Below are 16,417 nucleotides of genomic sequence, written 5' to 3'. Positions count from 1 at the left end.
TGTGACAAGTGTATAACTGAAAGTTTTCCTCTGTGGTTTTTGTGTGTTCCTGCAGCAAACTGCAAAGACTGCAAAGTTATGCAACTCCAAGGCACTGAGTGTATGGGGAAGCACTGACACTGTTACTGACTTAGTGCAAACTCCTCTTCTTGTTGGCGGAGGTGTGAGGTTTTGGTAAAGGTTATCAGGAGCAGGGAGGTGAGCCAGTCAAAGTGAAACCAGTGGGATTGTTTTTATCTGCTCCAGCTGTTGGTGCTTCAAGATCCACTCAGCTGCATTCACTCGCTGTGCTATGTGCACACTCGCTCAGCTTCTTAACTTGACACCGCAAGTGGTGATAAATGTGTGACAGCAAAACAAACGATGTGACAACCACAAGGCAACAAGAATGCAGTGCGTAGTGAAGTGCTTCCAGTTTTGACTTTACTCTGTTGTCTAACAGTGATTCACGTGGGATTAGAGCGTCTGTTCATGTGTGCGGCACTGGCTTTACAACAGAAGCAGGATCCACTGAGGACACAGGCTCGACCCATATTAGTCGTCACTGGGCTGCTCTGTGCAGGGCCCTTTTATAGTAAACTGGCTGAAGTGCAGCGTCTCATGCTGAGACAATCATAAATGGGCTCTTGTTTGTTTGCAGTGTTCCAGGTTGTGTGCGCCCAGGTTGGAGATGTAGATGCAGATGTGTGTGCTCCTCAGCACTGAAAAATGATCTTTGAAATCTTCACCAGCCAGATTTCTTTTAGCAAACACTGGGCTTCATGCATGAAGCACCTGCACAGACATTTTGTCTTAAGTGGAATCTACAACTGATATTGAGGGTTTTTTTATTTTCTTATATTTCTAATTTTCTCTTATGTACACATGAAATTACTTAGTTATTTTACACGTAATATAGAGCGAGCATTACAGTTCTGAATAATTTGGAGTTTGAATATGCACCCCCATAAAATCTCATGTCAGATTAAGTGATTTCCAACAGTAAGACTTAATAAAGCAGTTCTCTGCTGTGAGAACTGGCAGTTGTTAGGCAACAGGATTTGTTTTCTTGCTAAGATTCAGATGAAAAGACAGAGTTCACTCACTTCCTGAAGTCTTACTGTCACCGTGAGGTTTCCTGGCAACTTGGCCTGACTCCAGGAAGTGACAGCTCCTGGCCAAGAGGTTCGTAAGGCTAAAACTAAGTCAGTCTAATCCAACAGTCCTGCAGTAAATTCTGCTTCATGTTAGTGTCAGTGTTTGTGTTTCACAGGGCTGGTGATTCAGCTGGGTGATCACTGCGGAGGCCACAGTTGGTGCTGCTGTTGAATCGACTTCTTAAAACTTAACATGAGACGGTTGAGTTCCCAAGTGAGGTTGACTGTCTCAACGTTAGGGTGAAGAATATTTGTTTAAAACAGCTGCACGGTGAAGTCGGACATGAATTGTAAATTTTTCCCCGCTGCTGTTAATTTTCCACCTTAAAGATGAGATGATTATAATTTTCCTGTGGAAAGCTGTTTTGTCCCACATGACTTGAATGCAGCACAAGAATGAAACTTCTTCCCTGGAGTCTGAAGTAAACAAATGATTCAGCAGACTTGCTTCTGCAGTATATACACAAGATTAATACAGAAGCCGTGTTGTAAATCTTTGTTGTTAGGCAACAGGGAGATGGTAACGACGGCCGCTCTCAAACAATGTAATCATCAGTCCAAAGACCTAAGATTGAACTCATGTATCTTAAATTAAAACTCAGTACAAACATGGTCAGAATCTGCACCAGTCTGTAGTGGAGCAGCCGCAGTCTGCAGGAAACGTTGGCTCACACCTGGAGAGTCGTCGCCTGTCGCCGTTCAGCTGCAGCAAACCTTGGTTGGTGCTCGAGTGGACGCGTGTCTCTGGTACTGGCTTTAGAAAGTCCTCAGACCCCTTCGCTTTTTAAGGACTTTACTCTGTTGTGTATTTACTTTTAAATGGATGAAATCTCCACTTTTGTAGTCAATCTGCACTCAGTTACTCACAATAAGGTGAAAACATGTTAGACTTTTTTGCAAAATGAGATTACAAACTGAAATCAGTGATTCACAGAAGTGGATGCTTTGCTGTGGTCAGGTGTCGAGAACTCAATTCCGCCTGTGGCAAACTGAATTCAATGTACACCGATTGGAAATTTGATCCATTTATAATTAAACCTACAACACAAAGTGACTGTATTTATGTACCTTTCAGAGAGCAGGATACTTCAGGAAATCAAGCTGCTGTTCAGGCTCAGCTTCACCTCAGACTCGTTCAGTGTCACAGTCAGTCGACTGGGCTGAAACACAGCACCTGTGACATTTAGCATGTTTTATTTTAGCCCATTGGTTTCAGAGTTCACCTCAGACTCGTTCAGTGTCACAGCCAGTCGACAGGGCTAAAACAAAGCACCTGTGACGTTTAGCATGTTTGATTTTAGCCCATTGGATTCAGATATTACAAACTTACAATTCAGAATCCAGACTGTGATGCTTGTGCACTGGTGCAGTGTGTGAGGAAGCGCAGAAGAGCAGCTCTTCCTCAGGTGTCTGAGAGCGTCACCACAGACGATTCCGTGCAGAGGGATATAGCAGGGTTTCAGTGAATAGACGCCTCGTTATGAAAACGAATGCACATTTGAGAGTTCAGTGGTGCAACAGATGTAGAAGAAAGTGAGATGTTCAGATGAGGCATCCTTCGCCATGTTCTCGACAAGTCAGCAGGTGCACGTGTCTGTAGCTTGCACCAAGAGAACGGTACTGGCCTGAATGCTCGACCCCTACACTGGTGGAATCCAGTGGCTCTGTTCTGCTGCACGGTCTGGGACCACTCGACACCTTAGAGGGAAGAGCCTCTGCAATTCTGGTGGCACGTGGTGGCCCAGCACCTCACTGAGACTCTCTGTTGGGTGTCCAAAAACAATCCTGTGAAAATATGCATGTGCACATCACTTCTGTCTTGTTTCTCCAACAGGTGCCATCCCATCAGGTGAAGATGAAGGTGGACGACAAGGGGCCCTCAAGAGGATCAGCGCCATGTGGTCCTCCTTTCGCAAAGGCAAACGGGACAGTGAGTGTTTCACTTCACAGAAAAATGGAGCAAGTTTCTGTCAAAGATCACGTTGTGTAACTGCTAATATTTTCCAGTTGTAGGGGTGAGGGGCTGGGGAATGCTGTTCTTGCAATTGTTGTATTTACTTGTGACCTGAATCATGCTGGGTCCTTTCAGTTCGGATGACATGCCTCTGTGTTTATCAGGTGTCACAGCACAGGAAGTGTTGGTTTATTCTTTTTCTGCTACATCTAGGGCAGAGGCGCAGGTTTGAGCCGTGTGTTGAAGAGTCGGGCGTAGAAGGAGAGATGTATACATCATGATGCAAAAGGTTAAGGTGCCTGCAGGTGTTTTGAAATCAACAAATAGTTAGTAATTTAGTTGTCCCACTGATTTGACTGCTTATCAACAGTGAGCAGCTGGAGCTGACACACATCAAGGAGCCAGTTACTGTACTTTAAGGCTCAATCCCATTTCCTGTGTTTTATCCCAAGCCCTTGTTTGTAAGTTAACCCTCAAAATGGAGTTACAAGGAGTAGTTGAACTCTTCCCCTGTAAAGTAGGACAACCCTTCAAGTCCTGTATGCGTCATCAGTACTTAATGACACTAAATGACCGCTAAGTAAACAGACGTGACTGGTTACCTGAACTGTTGAATCACACAGTGCCGTCTTTGATTTCAGGCCACAGACCTGACAGTGAGTTCACCTTGAAAGGCACCACTGTGTTATGAGCCACTACAGGTCAGGGACCAAGTGCTGATCTAAGGAGGGAATAAAAAAATCCTTTCCACCTGGATTACAGTGGTAACCCTGCGTGCTAAAGTGCAACGTATTTCTGCATTTGTGTGCAGGAGTCCAAGAAGCTGACCCCACAGATCCACCGTGCCCGGAGGTGGCAGACACCTCATCCAGGCAGCACCGCTACGTCAGTGGCCAGTACTTCTTTGAGTATCTGGTGGTGGTCAGCCTCAATAAGACCAAGGATGGCAGCGGCTATGAACCTCAGATCACCTACCAGTTTCCCAAGGTCAGTTTGATGGTTTGTTGCAAGATCTGGATCAACATCAGCTGTGGACACATGTACCGGATGTGGAGGACAGTAGGCTGACGAGAATGATAAGCAAATTAGCGACAGTTGGTCAAAAAGCGGGAGCACATTGTTCTGTGACTTGGGGATCAGCGAGGCTCATTTATAAATAGAAATAAACACTTGTCTGTTCAGAGAATCTGTAGCTTCTCTTAGAGCTTACACTTTACTGGTGTTAAGCTTTGGCTGTTTACACTGAACTAAATGAAGGCAGCATAGCACCACCTCTCTGCATCCCAGTACTAGCTGTGTCATTTAACGTGACATCGAATGTGACCTATAACCATGTATCCAACACACACGTCATAAATACAAAGCATACTGGAAACGCTGCTTGTCAGATGACCAGAGCAGCGTTGTGCTTCTGCTCATCCTGCACATTCACAACACGATTCAGGCCCCACGTTGCTGTGCACACTGTACATGTTAATGATTATGGTCCCAGATTTAATCTCTTGTGAGCAAAGTTAAAAAGTAAATCCCCCCGGGGCATGGTGCAGAAACAACACTTCAGCAGAATGTCACACGCCACAAGCTGCCTCTCCCCTGTTACGCAGACGCTGAGGCGGTTGAGCCAGTTTTACTGCCTCTGGTGGTGGAATAGAGCGACCCCCAGATGATTTCATACTAAGACCTGGATGACTGAGAGTTTGCATGGACATAGGAAAACAAAATCTGTCCACTTTCAGAGAGATGGGATGGCGAAATTTCAGAAGGAGGAGGAGGAGAAGACGCTGAAGGCCATCACCTTGTTTTGTTTTCCAGAGGGCATCAGCTGGGCTCCTCTAACTGAATACCACAGGTACAACTGCTGCTTGCCTTCTCTTAAATTGCTCACACGTTCATGGTTCGCTGTGCATCAGTGTTCATCACTTCCTCTTCTGTTTGCAGTGAGACCTTCTCTTTTGTTCTGACTGAGATCGATGGCAGCAGAAGAAATGGATACTGCCGGAGGTTACTGGTCAGTGTGTGGACTGAACCCGTCTCCACTGCGTGTCTCTATTTCTGATGTTCACTAAATATCCTCTGTTCTCACCCTCCGATCTGCAGCCTGGCGGTAAAGGAGCCCGTCCGCCTGAGGCCTACTGCATCATCAGCAGCCTGGCTTGTTTCGGCCTCTTCTCCAAGGTGAGTTCAACAGAGCATGTGATCCTTCCCATTACTCCTGATCACTTGTCTGTAAAAGTCACCATGGCAATCTTATTAGGTTGGACCTCGTAACTTTTACAGTCACTTTCAACGCGGTACCAGTCTGAAGTGCATGTGGTCACACTGACCAACAGATGAACAAGAGTGCGACGTACTGACGTAGGACATTGTTGTGCAGAGTGGGCCTACCAGTCACAGCAGTCCAGCTGTCTGCATGTTTCTTGTGCGTCTTTGTGAGTTGCTCCATGATTATTCTGGAGGATCCCCCTGAGGAAAAATGTCTCCTGGACCACACTCGTGTTCGTCCACCTCGTACCTCGTACATCAGTTGATGTACTGTCCAGCCTCGTGCATGTGGTAAATACTGTGCAGGTACCGTGGCTCAGTCTCTGTCACTGTTGTGGGCGTGTCTGAACGAAGCTGTGATGAGCGTTGAAACATGAAAGTGACCTATGTCTGAACAGAACGCCGTTGCTTTAACAGACTGAGGAAGCAGCAGTGTTACGTATCCCATGCCAGAAAAGGGAATCGGTGTTTGTCACTTTATTTCTTAATGTGGTTCACTCAGCTGTTGGCTGGTTCATTTCCTCTGACCTGAGGCAGAGGAGAATACATCTGTCAGTGTCTTCCTTTATTATTACCTGTCAAACAGTTTGTCGGTACGTACTTGGCAGATTCAGCTACTTAGACTTACAGCAGGATAATGGAGACTTGCCAAACTGTGGGTAGAAGCCCAGTAATTTGGTGCAATGTGTCTCTTGTAAACATTTTTTTAATTCAAGCCACTGACAACACAACACAAAAAGCTATTTATAGGGAGATATCTAGAGCACGAGTTGGGTCCCAGCGTAGACAGGTGCTGGAGAGTGGACAGATGTCCACACCCTCCCCGGGTGAACAGGACACTGTAGTTGGTTTTTGCACAACTGATCAGTAAAGAGTCTCCAGGCTGTAGCAGTGATGGTGATATTTTTCTTTCCATGCATTATGACAAAAGAAACCCTGGCAGGTTGTGCAGTGTGTTTGACGTAGGATCACTATGGTTTTATTGGTTTGCCTGGACATCTTTGTTGTGCACAAGTGAAAAGACACTTTCCTGCTCCTGTCTCGAGCCTTTGTCTGGCAGCTTGTGTTGTTACACTGAGCTCAGCTTGTGCTGACGACTTGGATCATTCACTAGGCAAGTTTAAACAGCAATTAGAAACTATTTGGGCCAGGCGGTGAAACACATTACTGTAATACAGAAAAGGACTTGCAGGGAGCTGAACTCTACAGACTGAGAGTCAAAATGATACGACACGTGGTGGATCTGTTTTCTACATTTTGTGCAGCTCAGAAAAGTGGGTTTTTCCAATGAATTGTGAAATAGTAATGACAGTGTATAACACAATCAGAACATGATGTTATTTGGTGCATGACATCTTACATGCAGTCTGCACCAGCTCAGCAACATCTGGCCCAAACATGCAGGTTACCATTTGTCCTTGGGTGCCATGGCTTTGTAAATTGTTGCATAATTTATATGTCCATTTAATAAAAAGCCCCTCCCCAATGGGAGGGGCTTTGAAAGGTTAAATAAACACAAGTCATTCCAAAGGTTAATGTTTTTCTGGCCACATCTTCGGGGAATGTAAATAGGTCATGAAGACTGAACGCCATTACGCCTGAAACGAACTGTGACCATGACTGTGGACTCCACCATCTGTTCAGCTTGTTTGGCTCAGACATTGTGATGCACTGACTCTTTAGACTCTTTAGTTTAGATCAAGTGTTTCAGGTTCACTGATTAACGTCTCTCTGCCTCCCAAACGTGGGGCTAATGTTACTGAGTATGCAAACGGGCTAGATATGCTGTGCTGAGCCAGTGCTTATAGGCACTAAAGATGAAGATACGTTGATGATGACAGCCAGTGCTTATAGGCACTAAAGATGAGGATACGTTGATGATGACGTCTGACAACCTGTGTCATATATGGAGCAAAGAGTGATTGGTCCTTACTGATGGGTTGAGTTTCTATTTGGGTCTATAAGCTGTGCTGACGATGGTCTTTTGACTGAAACATTCAGATTTCTATTCATTTCTTTTCACTTTGGCACTTGTGCACATATAACAAATGTACTTTTTTGTACATTTTTTGTACTTTCTTGGTTGTTTTGTCAGTATTTGGGCTTTGGGACATGCTGTTTTTGGCCATATACACTTGACACATCTCATGAAAGACCTGGAGATAGGAAGGCAAACCCTGCAACACCTTCTGATCTCTGACAACCTGCCACAGTTCTGCTGTGAACTGAGGCTGACTCGGTGTTTTCTGTGTCCTCACGTGATCCCAGACTGACTTCCTGATTTTGAGATCAGCGCTCTGTGGGGTCAGCCCATTTGCTGCAGGTCTCCTGGTTTCTAAACATAGTTGGTTACAAGTCCAGCTGGAGTTGAGGGCGCCACCCTGATGGTGTTGTGTGGTGGATGAACATACCCAAACCTTTAACAAAGTACTGTATGTTACCAAGCTGTCAGGGAAGGTCAGTGGTGACTTAATGTTAATACAGTAAGTGTATCAAGGGCGTCTCGCCTGTTAATTATTACCTGGGAGACGCACGTGTCGGGGAGTTCAGTTTGTTTACTGGCGTGCGTCACTTGGTGTAAGTGCGGGCCAAAGGTCAACAGGACCCAAATGTAGCTGTTAATAAATGACTAGGTTCTCTGAGACAGGCCAATAAAGAGGAAGCTGTGCACTTACTGGGCATTTGGGGGTTTTCAGGAACTGGATGCAGTTCACATTCTACAATTAAAAACTAACATGTTGTAATACTGAGAGAGACCATACTGCCTCTGTCCTCGCCTCATTACGTTGGCTGCTGATTAACTGGTTGGTTTTAAAATGTTATTTTTATTTTTAACATCGCACCTCATTACATTAGGGAGTCGCCGATGCCTTGTGAGCCAAAGCACCTGCTACTGTCTTTTTATCACCTTAAAAACATAAGCTAAAGTCGAACCTCGTCTGTTCGCGGTCACTTGGATAACTGTAATTCTGTGACATTTCTCTAAAGCCTACCAGCAGCTGATAAAGTGAGTGTGACTGTTTAGAGACTGACATGACTGTGTTGCTCTCCAAATGGAAACAGTGGTGAGGAATTTGCTTAATACTGGTAATTCCACCCCCTCAGTGTTTTTTCCATGGTCTTACTGGCTGTTATTTAAGAACATTGTATGGTGGAATTACAAAGAAACTTGAGAAACTGGTTACCTGTATTTGTTAAAACTGAGTTTTTCAAGGAAGTCATTCTACTGTTGTTTTTAAAAGGCTTGAAATGTAAAAATAATGAGTTGTGCGGCCCAAAATCCATGAGTTAATATCTTTGCGGGCACCAGGAGTCACTTGTGGGGACCAGCCTCCGGTCCCCACAATATAGTTGGCCAGATTTTAGGAAAACGGTGGAGTGTAGTCGGCTTTGGCTAAGGTTAGGGTAACTCTCCTGGAAATGAATGCAAGTCTATGTGGGGACCCAGTAAGTGACAGAAACAAGGATGTGTGCATGTGTGTGTGTGCAGATATTTGACGAGGTGGAGAAGCGGCGGCAGAAGTCCATGGCCATGATCTACCCATTCATGCAGAAGCTGCGCGAGGCTCCATTCCCAGCTCCCGGAAACACGGTGGAGATTAAGAGCTTCATTCCTGAGTCGGGCACTGAGGTTAGACCAGAACCCTGCTTGTGTTCATCACTGTTCACATCACGGCTGATGATGCACATGTCAGGAGTCTGTGCGCTTTTCTTTTTTAGTGTTATAGTAATCTATGCAGTACAGCCCAAATTGTAATAAACCAAAGTTTTTCTTTAAATTTAAGCTTTAAAAGGATCTGAAACGTTTGGCTTTTTGAAATCGAGCAGGATAAATGTGTTTCAGACAAATGTGAGTCCCATCACTGAGTAGCACACTAGGACTTCAGCAAAACTGCATTAAGGAAGTATGACTACATTCAGTGACACAAGAGGAAAACATTCAGCCGATAGTCTGACAGTTTTATCTGCAGGACGTCCTTGTTTCAAAGAACTGCAAATGAAAAAAGTTCCCAGCTCTTCAAATGTGATAAACATGAAGAATGGGCCAGTTTTCTGAAAGGTTGTGAAACAGGCAGGAAGAATGAAAAATGCTCTCACACAGAGCGGAGTGTAACCCATACGAGCGCCTCCAGGTGGGTGTGGTTGTGTGGAGCCGTGTCTGAACCTGCCTTACCCAACCTTTAGCTCAGAGCAGAAAACCAACACTTCTCCCTTCTGAACTCAAACCGCGTTTCACAGTCGTCTCAAGTATTCACAGATTCTGGCCATTGTTGGTGCTACAGTGAGTATGACGAGGCCACAGGGTGAAAGATGGTCCTCTGACCCTTGCTCATGATGGCAGTAAGAGTAATGAAAATCACTAAAGCCCCTGAGACAGTAACATTTCTTATTGGAAAGTCAGTGACTTCTAAAAGACACAAAACAACCACAAATAGATGCAAAGAGATGCAAAATGAACAGAACGACTCAAATCAACTACAAATAGAAGCAAAACAATCATAAAGAGTCGCAGAAAACCTACAAAGGTGCACAAAACAATTACACATAGACAATAAATGACTGCAAATAGAGAAAAATGGACACCACTGTGTTGTTTGTAGTCAGTTTGGGCTGTTTTTGGTTAAACCCACCATGATGGATGTGACTCTCCACTAGATCATCAGGCTGACCCGGCCGTTGGATTCCTGGCTGGAACACGTCAACTTCGCTAAGCTCTTCAGCTGCCTGACAGACAAGGAGGTGCTGCTGGTGTTTGCTGTCGCCGTCCTGGAGAGACGCATCGTTTTTATTGCTGATGAACTGGGGTATTAAATGCTCACCTGTACGATCACACAGAAAAAGAGTGAAACATTATGATGGCGTGACTTAAGCTGAACGCAGCTGCTTCTCATAAAAGAATCAATCTGCGCTCAATAACTCAAAGTGAACATGTGAATCTTTTAAAGACTGACAAGCAGTTTTGTCCAGTTAGAATGAAACACATTTAACAAAAACTGAAGGGGTCTGTGTGCTTTCTGAAGCCAGTGTACGCTTAAAGTTCTGACATGTTTATCTGTCTCCACAACCGCTAACAGCATACCCACACTGTCTCAACCTAAACAGCAGGAAGAACCAACCATCCTGCATATAAAAGCACAATATCTTTCTCTCCCTAGGAGGATTTTAATGTGAAAGCCCCCTCAGGAAGTCTTCACTTCAAATTGCAGTAATTTAACTTAAAAATGAGCAAAATAGAAGCAATTGGAATTAATCACTGAGTAAGAACAGCATGAGTGGCGACTGTGACCTCAGTCTGTTCTACTGATGGAATTGGTGCTGTGGAAATGTACATTAGATTGAATTTACCATGTGAACTGTTATAGTATAGTGAACCAACCCCCATCAGTTTTCAAAAGGTGATCTGGCTACTGAGAACTTGTCCATGGACAGTTTTGTCAGTCCTGATGTCGGTTCTCTTGTCTCGCTACAGCACGTTGTCCCAAGTCATTCATGCGGTAGCAGCCCTCCTTTACCCCTTCACTTGGCAGCACACCCTCATCTCCATTGTTCCAGAGATCCTGATCGACGTAGTGATGGCGCCCACCCCCTACCTGCTGGGAGTCCAGAAACACCTGCTGGACCAGGTCACCGACCAGAGTGATGTAAGTTAACACGGGAGACGCAACAAAACCCCTGTAAAAGGAAAATAACAAACTGGTTGCAAATACACTGTGGTAAATGTGAACAGCTGAGAACAATCCTGGAAAGAGACCTTCAGGTAAATATAGACGAGGACAGGTGGCGAGGCAGTGGCTGATGCTGGGTGGTCAGTCACAGATACAGCCGGCAGATTTACACACTACAGAATTACACACAGGTACGGTTGTACAGCGGTTAAGCTACAAAAACTGGGTCTCACTGATGACTGTTCCTGTCGGAGGTGTCGAATCCAAGCAGGTTCTTCATTTGATGTGGGATTGTTCTTTTGCCCAAGTCCCAGAAACATCCTAAAGAGACTAAAATATGACCTCAATCGACCAGGTCCCATCTTTGTTAATGGGAGGATGCAGTGGCAACGTCTTTCCACTTTGCGTAGACTAGTCGGGGGTGGGGGTCAGATACCCGGGCTTTGGAGTGACCTGATTACTGCCATGCATATAAATGCGTTATCTGATTTCTGCTGTAATCTGATTACTTAAGTCATCATCTGGGCTCGTGATAATTACCGACACACTGGCTCCTTTGATTCTCTAATTACTAGTAACGACCAAGGCAGGTTTTATAAAGTCTGGTCTAACTGTTTAAAGTATAAAGAAGGAAGTGTAACTGAATAGATTCCTACCTTATTTAATAACGGTATCCCATACCTGTTAGACTGGGATATTATTTTATTTATACTCTGTGCCTGCTTCTTTTTTTTAAATTATATTTGTGTTTGTTGTACTCGAACTGTATGTTGTAGGTGTCCAGATACGTTTAGTTTTAGTTGTTCTTACCTGTTCTTCTACCGTATTGTGATGCATTAAGCATATCGAGTGTTACATTTTGGGGAAAAGTCACAAAAACACGAATTACTAAACAGCAACAACAATAATGTTTCTTAATTTCCACAAAGGCAGGGTTTGCATATTTCAGTGACATTACTACTGAACTCCTGGTGCAGTGACCTTCTTTTCTGTCCGTTTCTTTCTGTTACACAGCTGCTGGTGGTCGACTTGTCTGAGGACAAAAAGCAGACCTTCATTGTTTCCGTAAGTGTTTTATCACCTAAAATATCAGAGTAAATAACATTTTGATTATTTATTATAATTTTAAAATTCCCTGAAACTATTATGTCAAAATAAAACTGTAAACTCTACCTTCTCCAGATTGGTGATGAGAGCTCTATCCTGCCTCCGAAGCTCCAAGCTGAAATACTAGAGGAGCTAAGTAAGAGGCAAACAGCATCAAGTGAGTAAACTGCAACCAAAACCAAACACACATGTCGGTGCAGGAACACATGAATCACTAAGTCTGCCTTTTCTTTTAGCGGTGGAGGAGCTGAACCGAGTGGTGTCGGAAGCCTTCCTGCAGTTCTTTGTGAAAACAGTCGGCCATTATGAGCCGTATGTGAAGTACGGTCGTGCTGGACAACAGGGCGTGTTCGAAAAGAGAAGTTTCTACAAGGCCATCGAGTCCAAGACCACGCGACACTTCGTCAAGAAGTTCATCCAGACACAGATGTTTGACCTGTTTATCCAGGAGGTGGAGCAGAATCAGTCTGGACCTCATCAAGGTGAGGACTGAACGCATGAAGGTTTGTGTGTGATGACATCATGCGTCTGTTTCTTCCTGTGGCAAATTCAGCAGCCTGTTGACTCCACCACCGAAAAAAAAAAATCTGACGTGTTCTCACCATTATGGCTAAGGATAATTATGACAGAGTCATAGTTATGACCATTTGATCTCAGGGTTGTGGTGTAAGAAAACTCGGAAGCTGGAGGACAGAGGGTATCTCCCCTCTGAGCTGCTCGCTTTACTGCATTCATCACCAAAAGTTAATTTTTAGTGAAACCATGAGTGCCATTTCTTAACTAACCTGTCAGTAAGTTTCACTTTCACATCTGCTCAACTGAAATTGTCTGGTTGTCACAATCACTATCATGAGTTACTGAGTGTTGTAACAACGTCATGTTTCTACAGTGCACTGATTCATGCTTCTTTGTCCTGCAGGAATATTTCACAAAAAGATTCTCGAATACCAAGAAAAGAAGAAACGGGACAAGACAAAGAAACACTAGCTGTTAGCACCCAGGTGTATATAAAGAAGTATATCTGTTTATTTTAAGTGCTGTGTCAGGGTGTTTTCAGATGTCCCGGTGTGTGAATTACTGTATGGCTGTGTTGCTGCTACTCTGTGAAGCGCTGGCATGATGCGTTGTCAGTTCCTTGGCCCTCAGCCCGTGGCCACAGTGTGTCGCTAATGAGCAGGAAAATCATTTCAAATAAAGACTAGTTTTTTAAGCCCATGTACCTCCAGTCTCTGTTTTTAGGAGCCAGGCACCAGTAGCTGCTAGGCTTTTGTTTGTTGGCAGGTTTCTGTCCATCTGTATACCTGTGTTAATCTGTCTGTTGTTTCTGTTTTCACTCCATCTTTTTCATATTTATGACTGACAACTAAAATCTCTTTCTTTTCCATGATCAGAAAATTGGATAAATCCTGAACATAGTTCATGAAATATGCACCATATACACTCATAACACATTGCTAAAACCCTTAAAATCTACAAAATTATAAATAAAGACACAGTAAGAACACAACTTCAGTAGTTAATGCAGAACAACAAACACTTTAACAACTTTTCTCAAGCAATTTCCCAGTAATTGGCTTTTTTTTTTTTTTTTTTACAAATTATCTTTACAAATGATATATCAACGATATTGGCCCCATACATTTTAAAATTCAGACTGATATGATTAAGTGTTGGTAGAACAATTTTGATTGAAGCATTAGAATCAAATGCTGAACCTGTACATATGATGGATAGTTTTAGGCTGTGATGAACCGCTTTCTGCTGAAGAGTCATTACTCTATACTATAGCACAAACATTGTCCTGATAACATTATTGGTGATTGATACTGCACTTATAATATGATTTGTTATATTATATGACTAATTACATAGTATTCTCATAAGAGAAATGTTATATTCCTTGTCTGATGCAGTCCTTCTTTGGTTTGGTTGTGAATAGTTACACATACGGTCTTACTACTACATTTTCTGCCAGTAAATTCTGCTGTTTAATTCTGTAGAATAGGGATTCATATTTGTTTATGCTGTAAATCCATGTGTACGTCAAGAGCCTCAGCTCTTTGCAATTTATGAGGGAGAAGCAATTTCTAAGCTGTAAAATCAGCACTGTTCCAGAGTAAAGCTTTATATGGGGAAGAACTGTGAACATCTTTCAGGCTAAAAGCACTTGCTGGTGAAACTGTGGCAGCTTAACAGGTACTGGCAGAATATTACAATATAATAAAAAAAATTTAGGCCACCAATTTTGTTAAAAGCAAGGTACTATGAAAAACTATACACTTTGAGTGGGTTAACTTGAATATGGCGTGGGAATCTTCTCCCTCTGGTTTCCTGTTTGCAACTACTGATTGTTTCAACTTTTAGCATGCTGTATTTTTCCATATTTTTTGATTTGATTTGATTTATTCTGTAAAATTTTATTCACCTGCTTGCTTTTTTTGTTTGTTTATATAAGTGCAGTCTTGTACCAGTGGTGACCTGCCCATATGGCCTTATAAGACCACAGCCAAAATGGCCACATGATAAACCTCAGTACCACAAACACAAAAGAAGAACATTACAAAAGATTTACTTCGCTATTAGAATTGTCTCACACTAGTGTTGAGGAGTAGTGAACTACATGTAACTAGCAACTTGCTGGTAGTTGAACTACATAGTGATTCAAGCTGTTATTTACTTTTTTGCTGTTTTTTTGTGTAGCTAACTACTGAAACTACAAACAATTCGGGGTAATAAATTTAATGGAATGGTCTTTTGATTTGTTTACAAGAAAAATACAGCATTCTTTGCAGTATTGTCCTTATTAAAAGCCTAGATGAGATTGTTTCATTTAGGACAGGTTTAGGTTTCAAGGTTATTCCAAAAAGCTGGATTGTCAGCTCACACGTGAAAAATATTTGGCTATAGAATTTTATAATTTCTGATTTTCAGAAATATCTTTGTATCAATCTGTCTCAGCCAGGCAGCAGATTAGTGGTAGAGTGTCAATTCTCACCTGAGCACACAGAAACCTCTGCCTTCTCTTTAAACGGAATTTTATATCTGTTTTTGTAGTGATGTTTGATTTAAAGATTTAGTTTGACCACCTTTATAGCACATTGCAAATTACTCCTAAAGATAAGAATGAAAGAAAGAGAACATAAGTACTAGAATTAACAAATAAAGATCATTGACATCTCTTTATAACCAGTTATTACAAATAGTTTAACGCTTCAGTTTATTTACACATTGAGGACGTAGGTTGGACACCATATATAAATCTACGTTTGGCCACTAGGTGTCGCGTTTCAAAACGATGATGACGCAACAGTAAACCAGAGGAAGCGAGGAAGAAGAGCAGCCACCGCACCTTTGACAAAGGTAAGCGAACAAAACTATGAAAATACAAACTTAAAGGACTAGAAGACAATTTGTTAAAGGTTTTGTTTATTTGATTATCCTACTAAATGGATTGCGCACGTCCTGTGTCTCGTAACGTTTTATTTTATAGCAAACAACTCCAGCTATTTTAGGAGATAAGTAGCTAGCGCTGACCAGCTAACTTTTCTTTAGCTTTTCGCTTTGGGTTAACTTCAGGTTGTCAAGTATGTGAGAATGAAAACAAGAGTTTCCGGTAACCGCTTTCACAATAAGATGTGTTGTGATGAACAGGATGAAACGATCGTTTATGTAAAATGCTGCAGTTGTATTTTGAAAGGCGTATCCGATGTAATTAATACTTTATTTGCAAACTTGACACTTCCAGGAACTTTGATAGCTAACGAGCAAGCTAACTAATGTTAGCAGGTTTAGGGATTTGTTTTAAGTGGCTACGAGCCAGCAGAAAATGTGTAAACTTACCTTATAAACTGAATTAACATGACGTTAAAGCACACTCGTCGTTAGTTTAAGCTACTCAGTGTCTATAACAATTTATAGTTGGGGTAACATTAGTTTATAACACTAATGACAATCTTGTAACCGAAGCGAGCAACTTGTAAGGCTACGTGTTGTTGACATTGGCTGGGTCGGTTTTTGACAAGAGCTAATCAGACTAGCTAAACTTCATAATTGAAGTTTTATGAATAGTCACACGCACTGTATACCTTGATGATTTTCAGGAGAACACCAAAATGAACGTGGCAGTTCTGTACAAAAGTAAAGTTTAAATGACTGACATTGAATTACCAATGTTGTTGGTGATTCTATGTATTCGCTTATATCCGAATATCACGTAAATGTGACCGTGTTTCTAAGAAAACCACAAACGTAGATGACTCTTTCACTAACTTAGTTTTTGGGGTCAGTCAAGG

The 16,417-nt window shown here is 42.6% G+C and overlaps 2 protein-coding genes across 5 annotated transcripts in view; both read left to right on the top strand.

Moving 5' to 3' along the window:
- dennd2da (DENN/MADD domain containing 2Da) overlaps positions 1-13,333 on the top strand; it is a 19,866-nt gene extending 6,533 nt beyond the window's left edge. For all 3 annotated transcript variants that reach the window (XM_020588879.1, XM_020588880.1, XM_020588881.1), the window contains 12 exons: positions 2,971-3,066; positions 3,902-4,077; positions 4,827-4,939; positions 5,029-5,098; positions 5,188-5,265; positions 8,843-8,983; positions 10,009-10,157; positions 10,823-10,994; positions 12,033-12,083; positions 12,201-12,282; positions 12,362-12,607; positions 13,045-13,333. In XM_020588879.1, coding sequence (XP_020444535.1) covers positions 2,971-3,066; positions 3,902-4,077; positions 4,827-4,939; positions 5,029-5,098; positions 5,188-5,265; positions 8,843-8,983; positions 10,009-10,157; positions 10,823-10,994; positions 12,033-12,083; positions 12,201-12,282; positions 12,362-12,607; positions 13,045-13,112 — 1,442 coding nt within the window. In that variant the 3' untranslated portion in view covers positions 13,113-13,333. The remainder of the gene's footprint in view (positions 1-2,970; positions 3,067-3,901; positions 4,078-4,826; positions 4,940-5,028; positions 5,099-5,187; positions 5,266-8,842; positions 8,984-10,008; positions 10,158-10,822; positions 10,995-12,032; positions 12,084-12,200; positions 12,283-12,361; positions 12,608-13,044) is intronic.
- Positions 13,334-15,413: 2,080 nt separating this feature from the next.
- LOC109953396 (serine/threonine-protein kinase 38) overlaps positions 15,414-16,417 on the top strand; it is a 10,676-nt gene continuing 9,672 nt past the window's right edge. For both annotated transcript variants that reach the window (XM_020588877.1, XM_020588876.1), the window contains exon 1: positions 15,414-15,485. The gene's annotated coding sequence lies outside the window, so the exon portion shown is untranslated. The remainder of the gene's footprint in view (positions 15,486-16,417) is intronic.

Source organism: Monopterus albus, unplaced genomic scaffold (genome assembly GCF_001952655.1).
Source record: "Monopterus albus unplaced genomic scaffold, M_albus_1.0 scaffold657.1, whole genome shotgun sequence".
Lineage (NCBI taxonomy): Eukaryota > Metazoa > Chordata > Actinopteri > Synbranchiformes > Synbranchidae > Monopterus > Monopterus albus.
The sequence above is the reverse complement of the archived record's forward strand: the minus strand, read 5'-3'. Positions and strand labels throughout refer to the sequence as shown.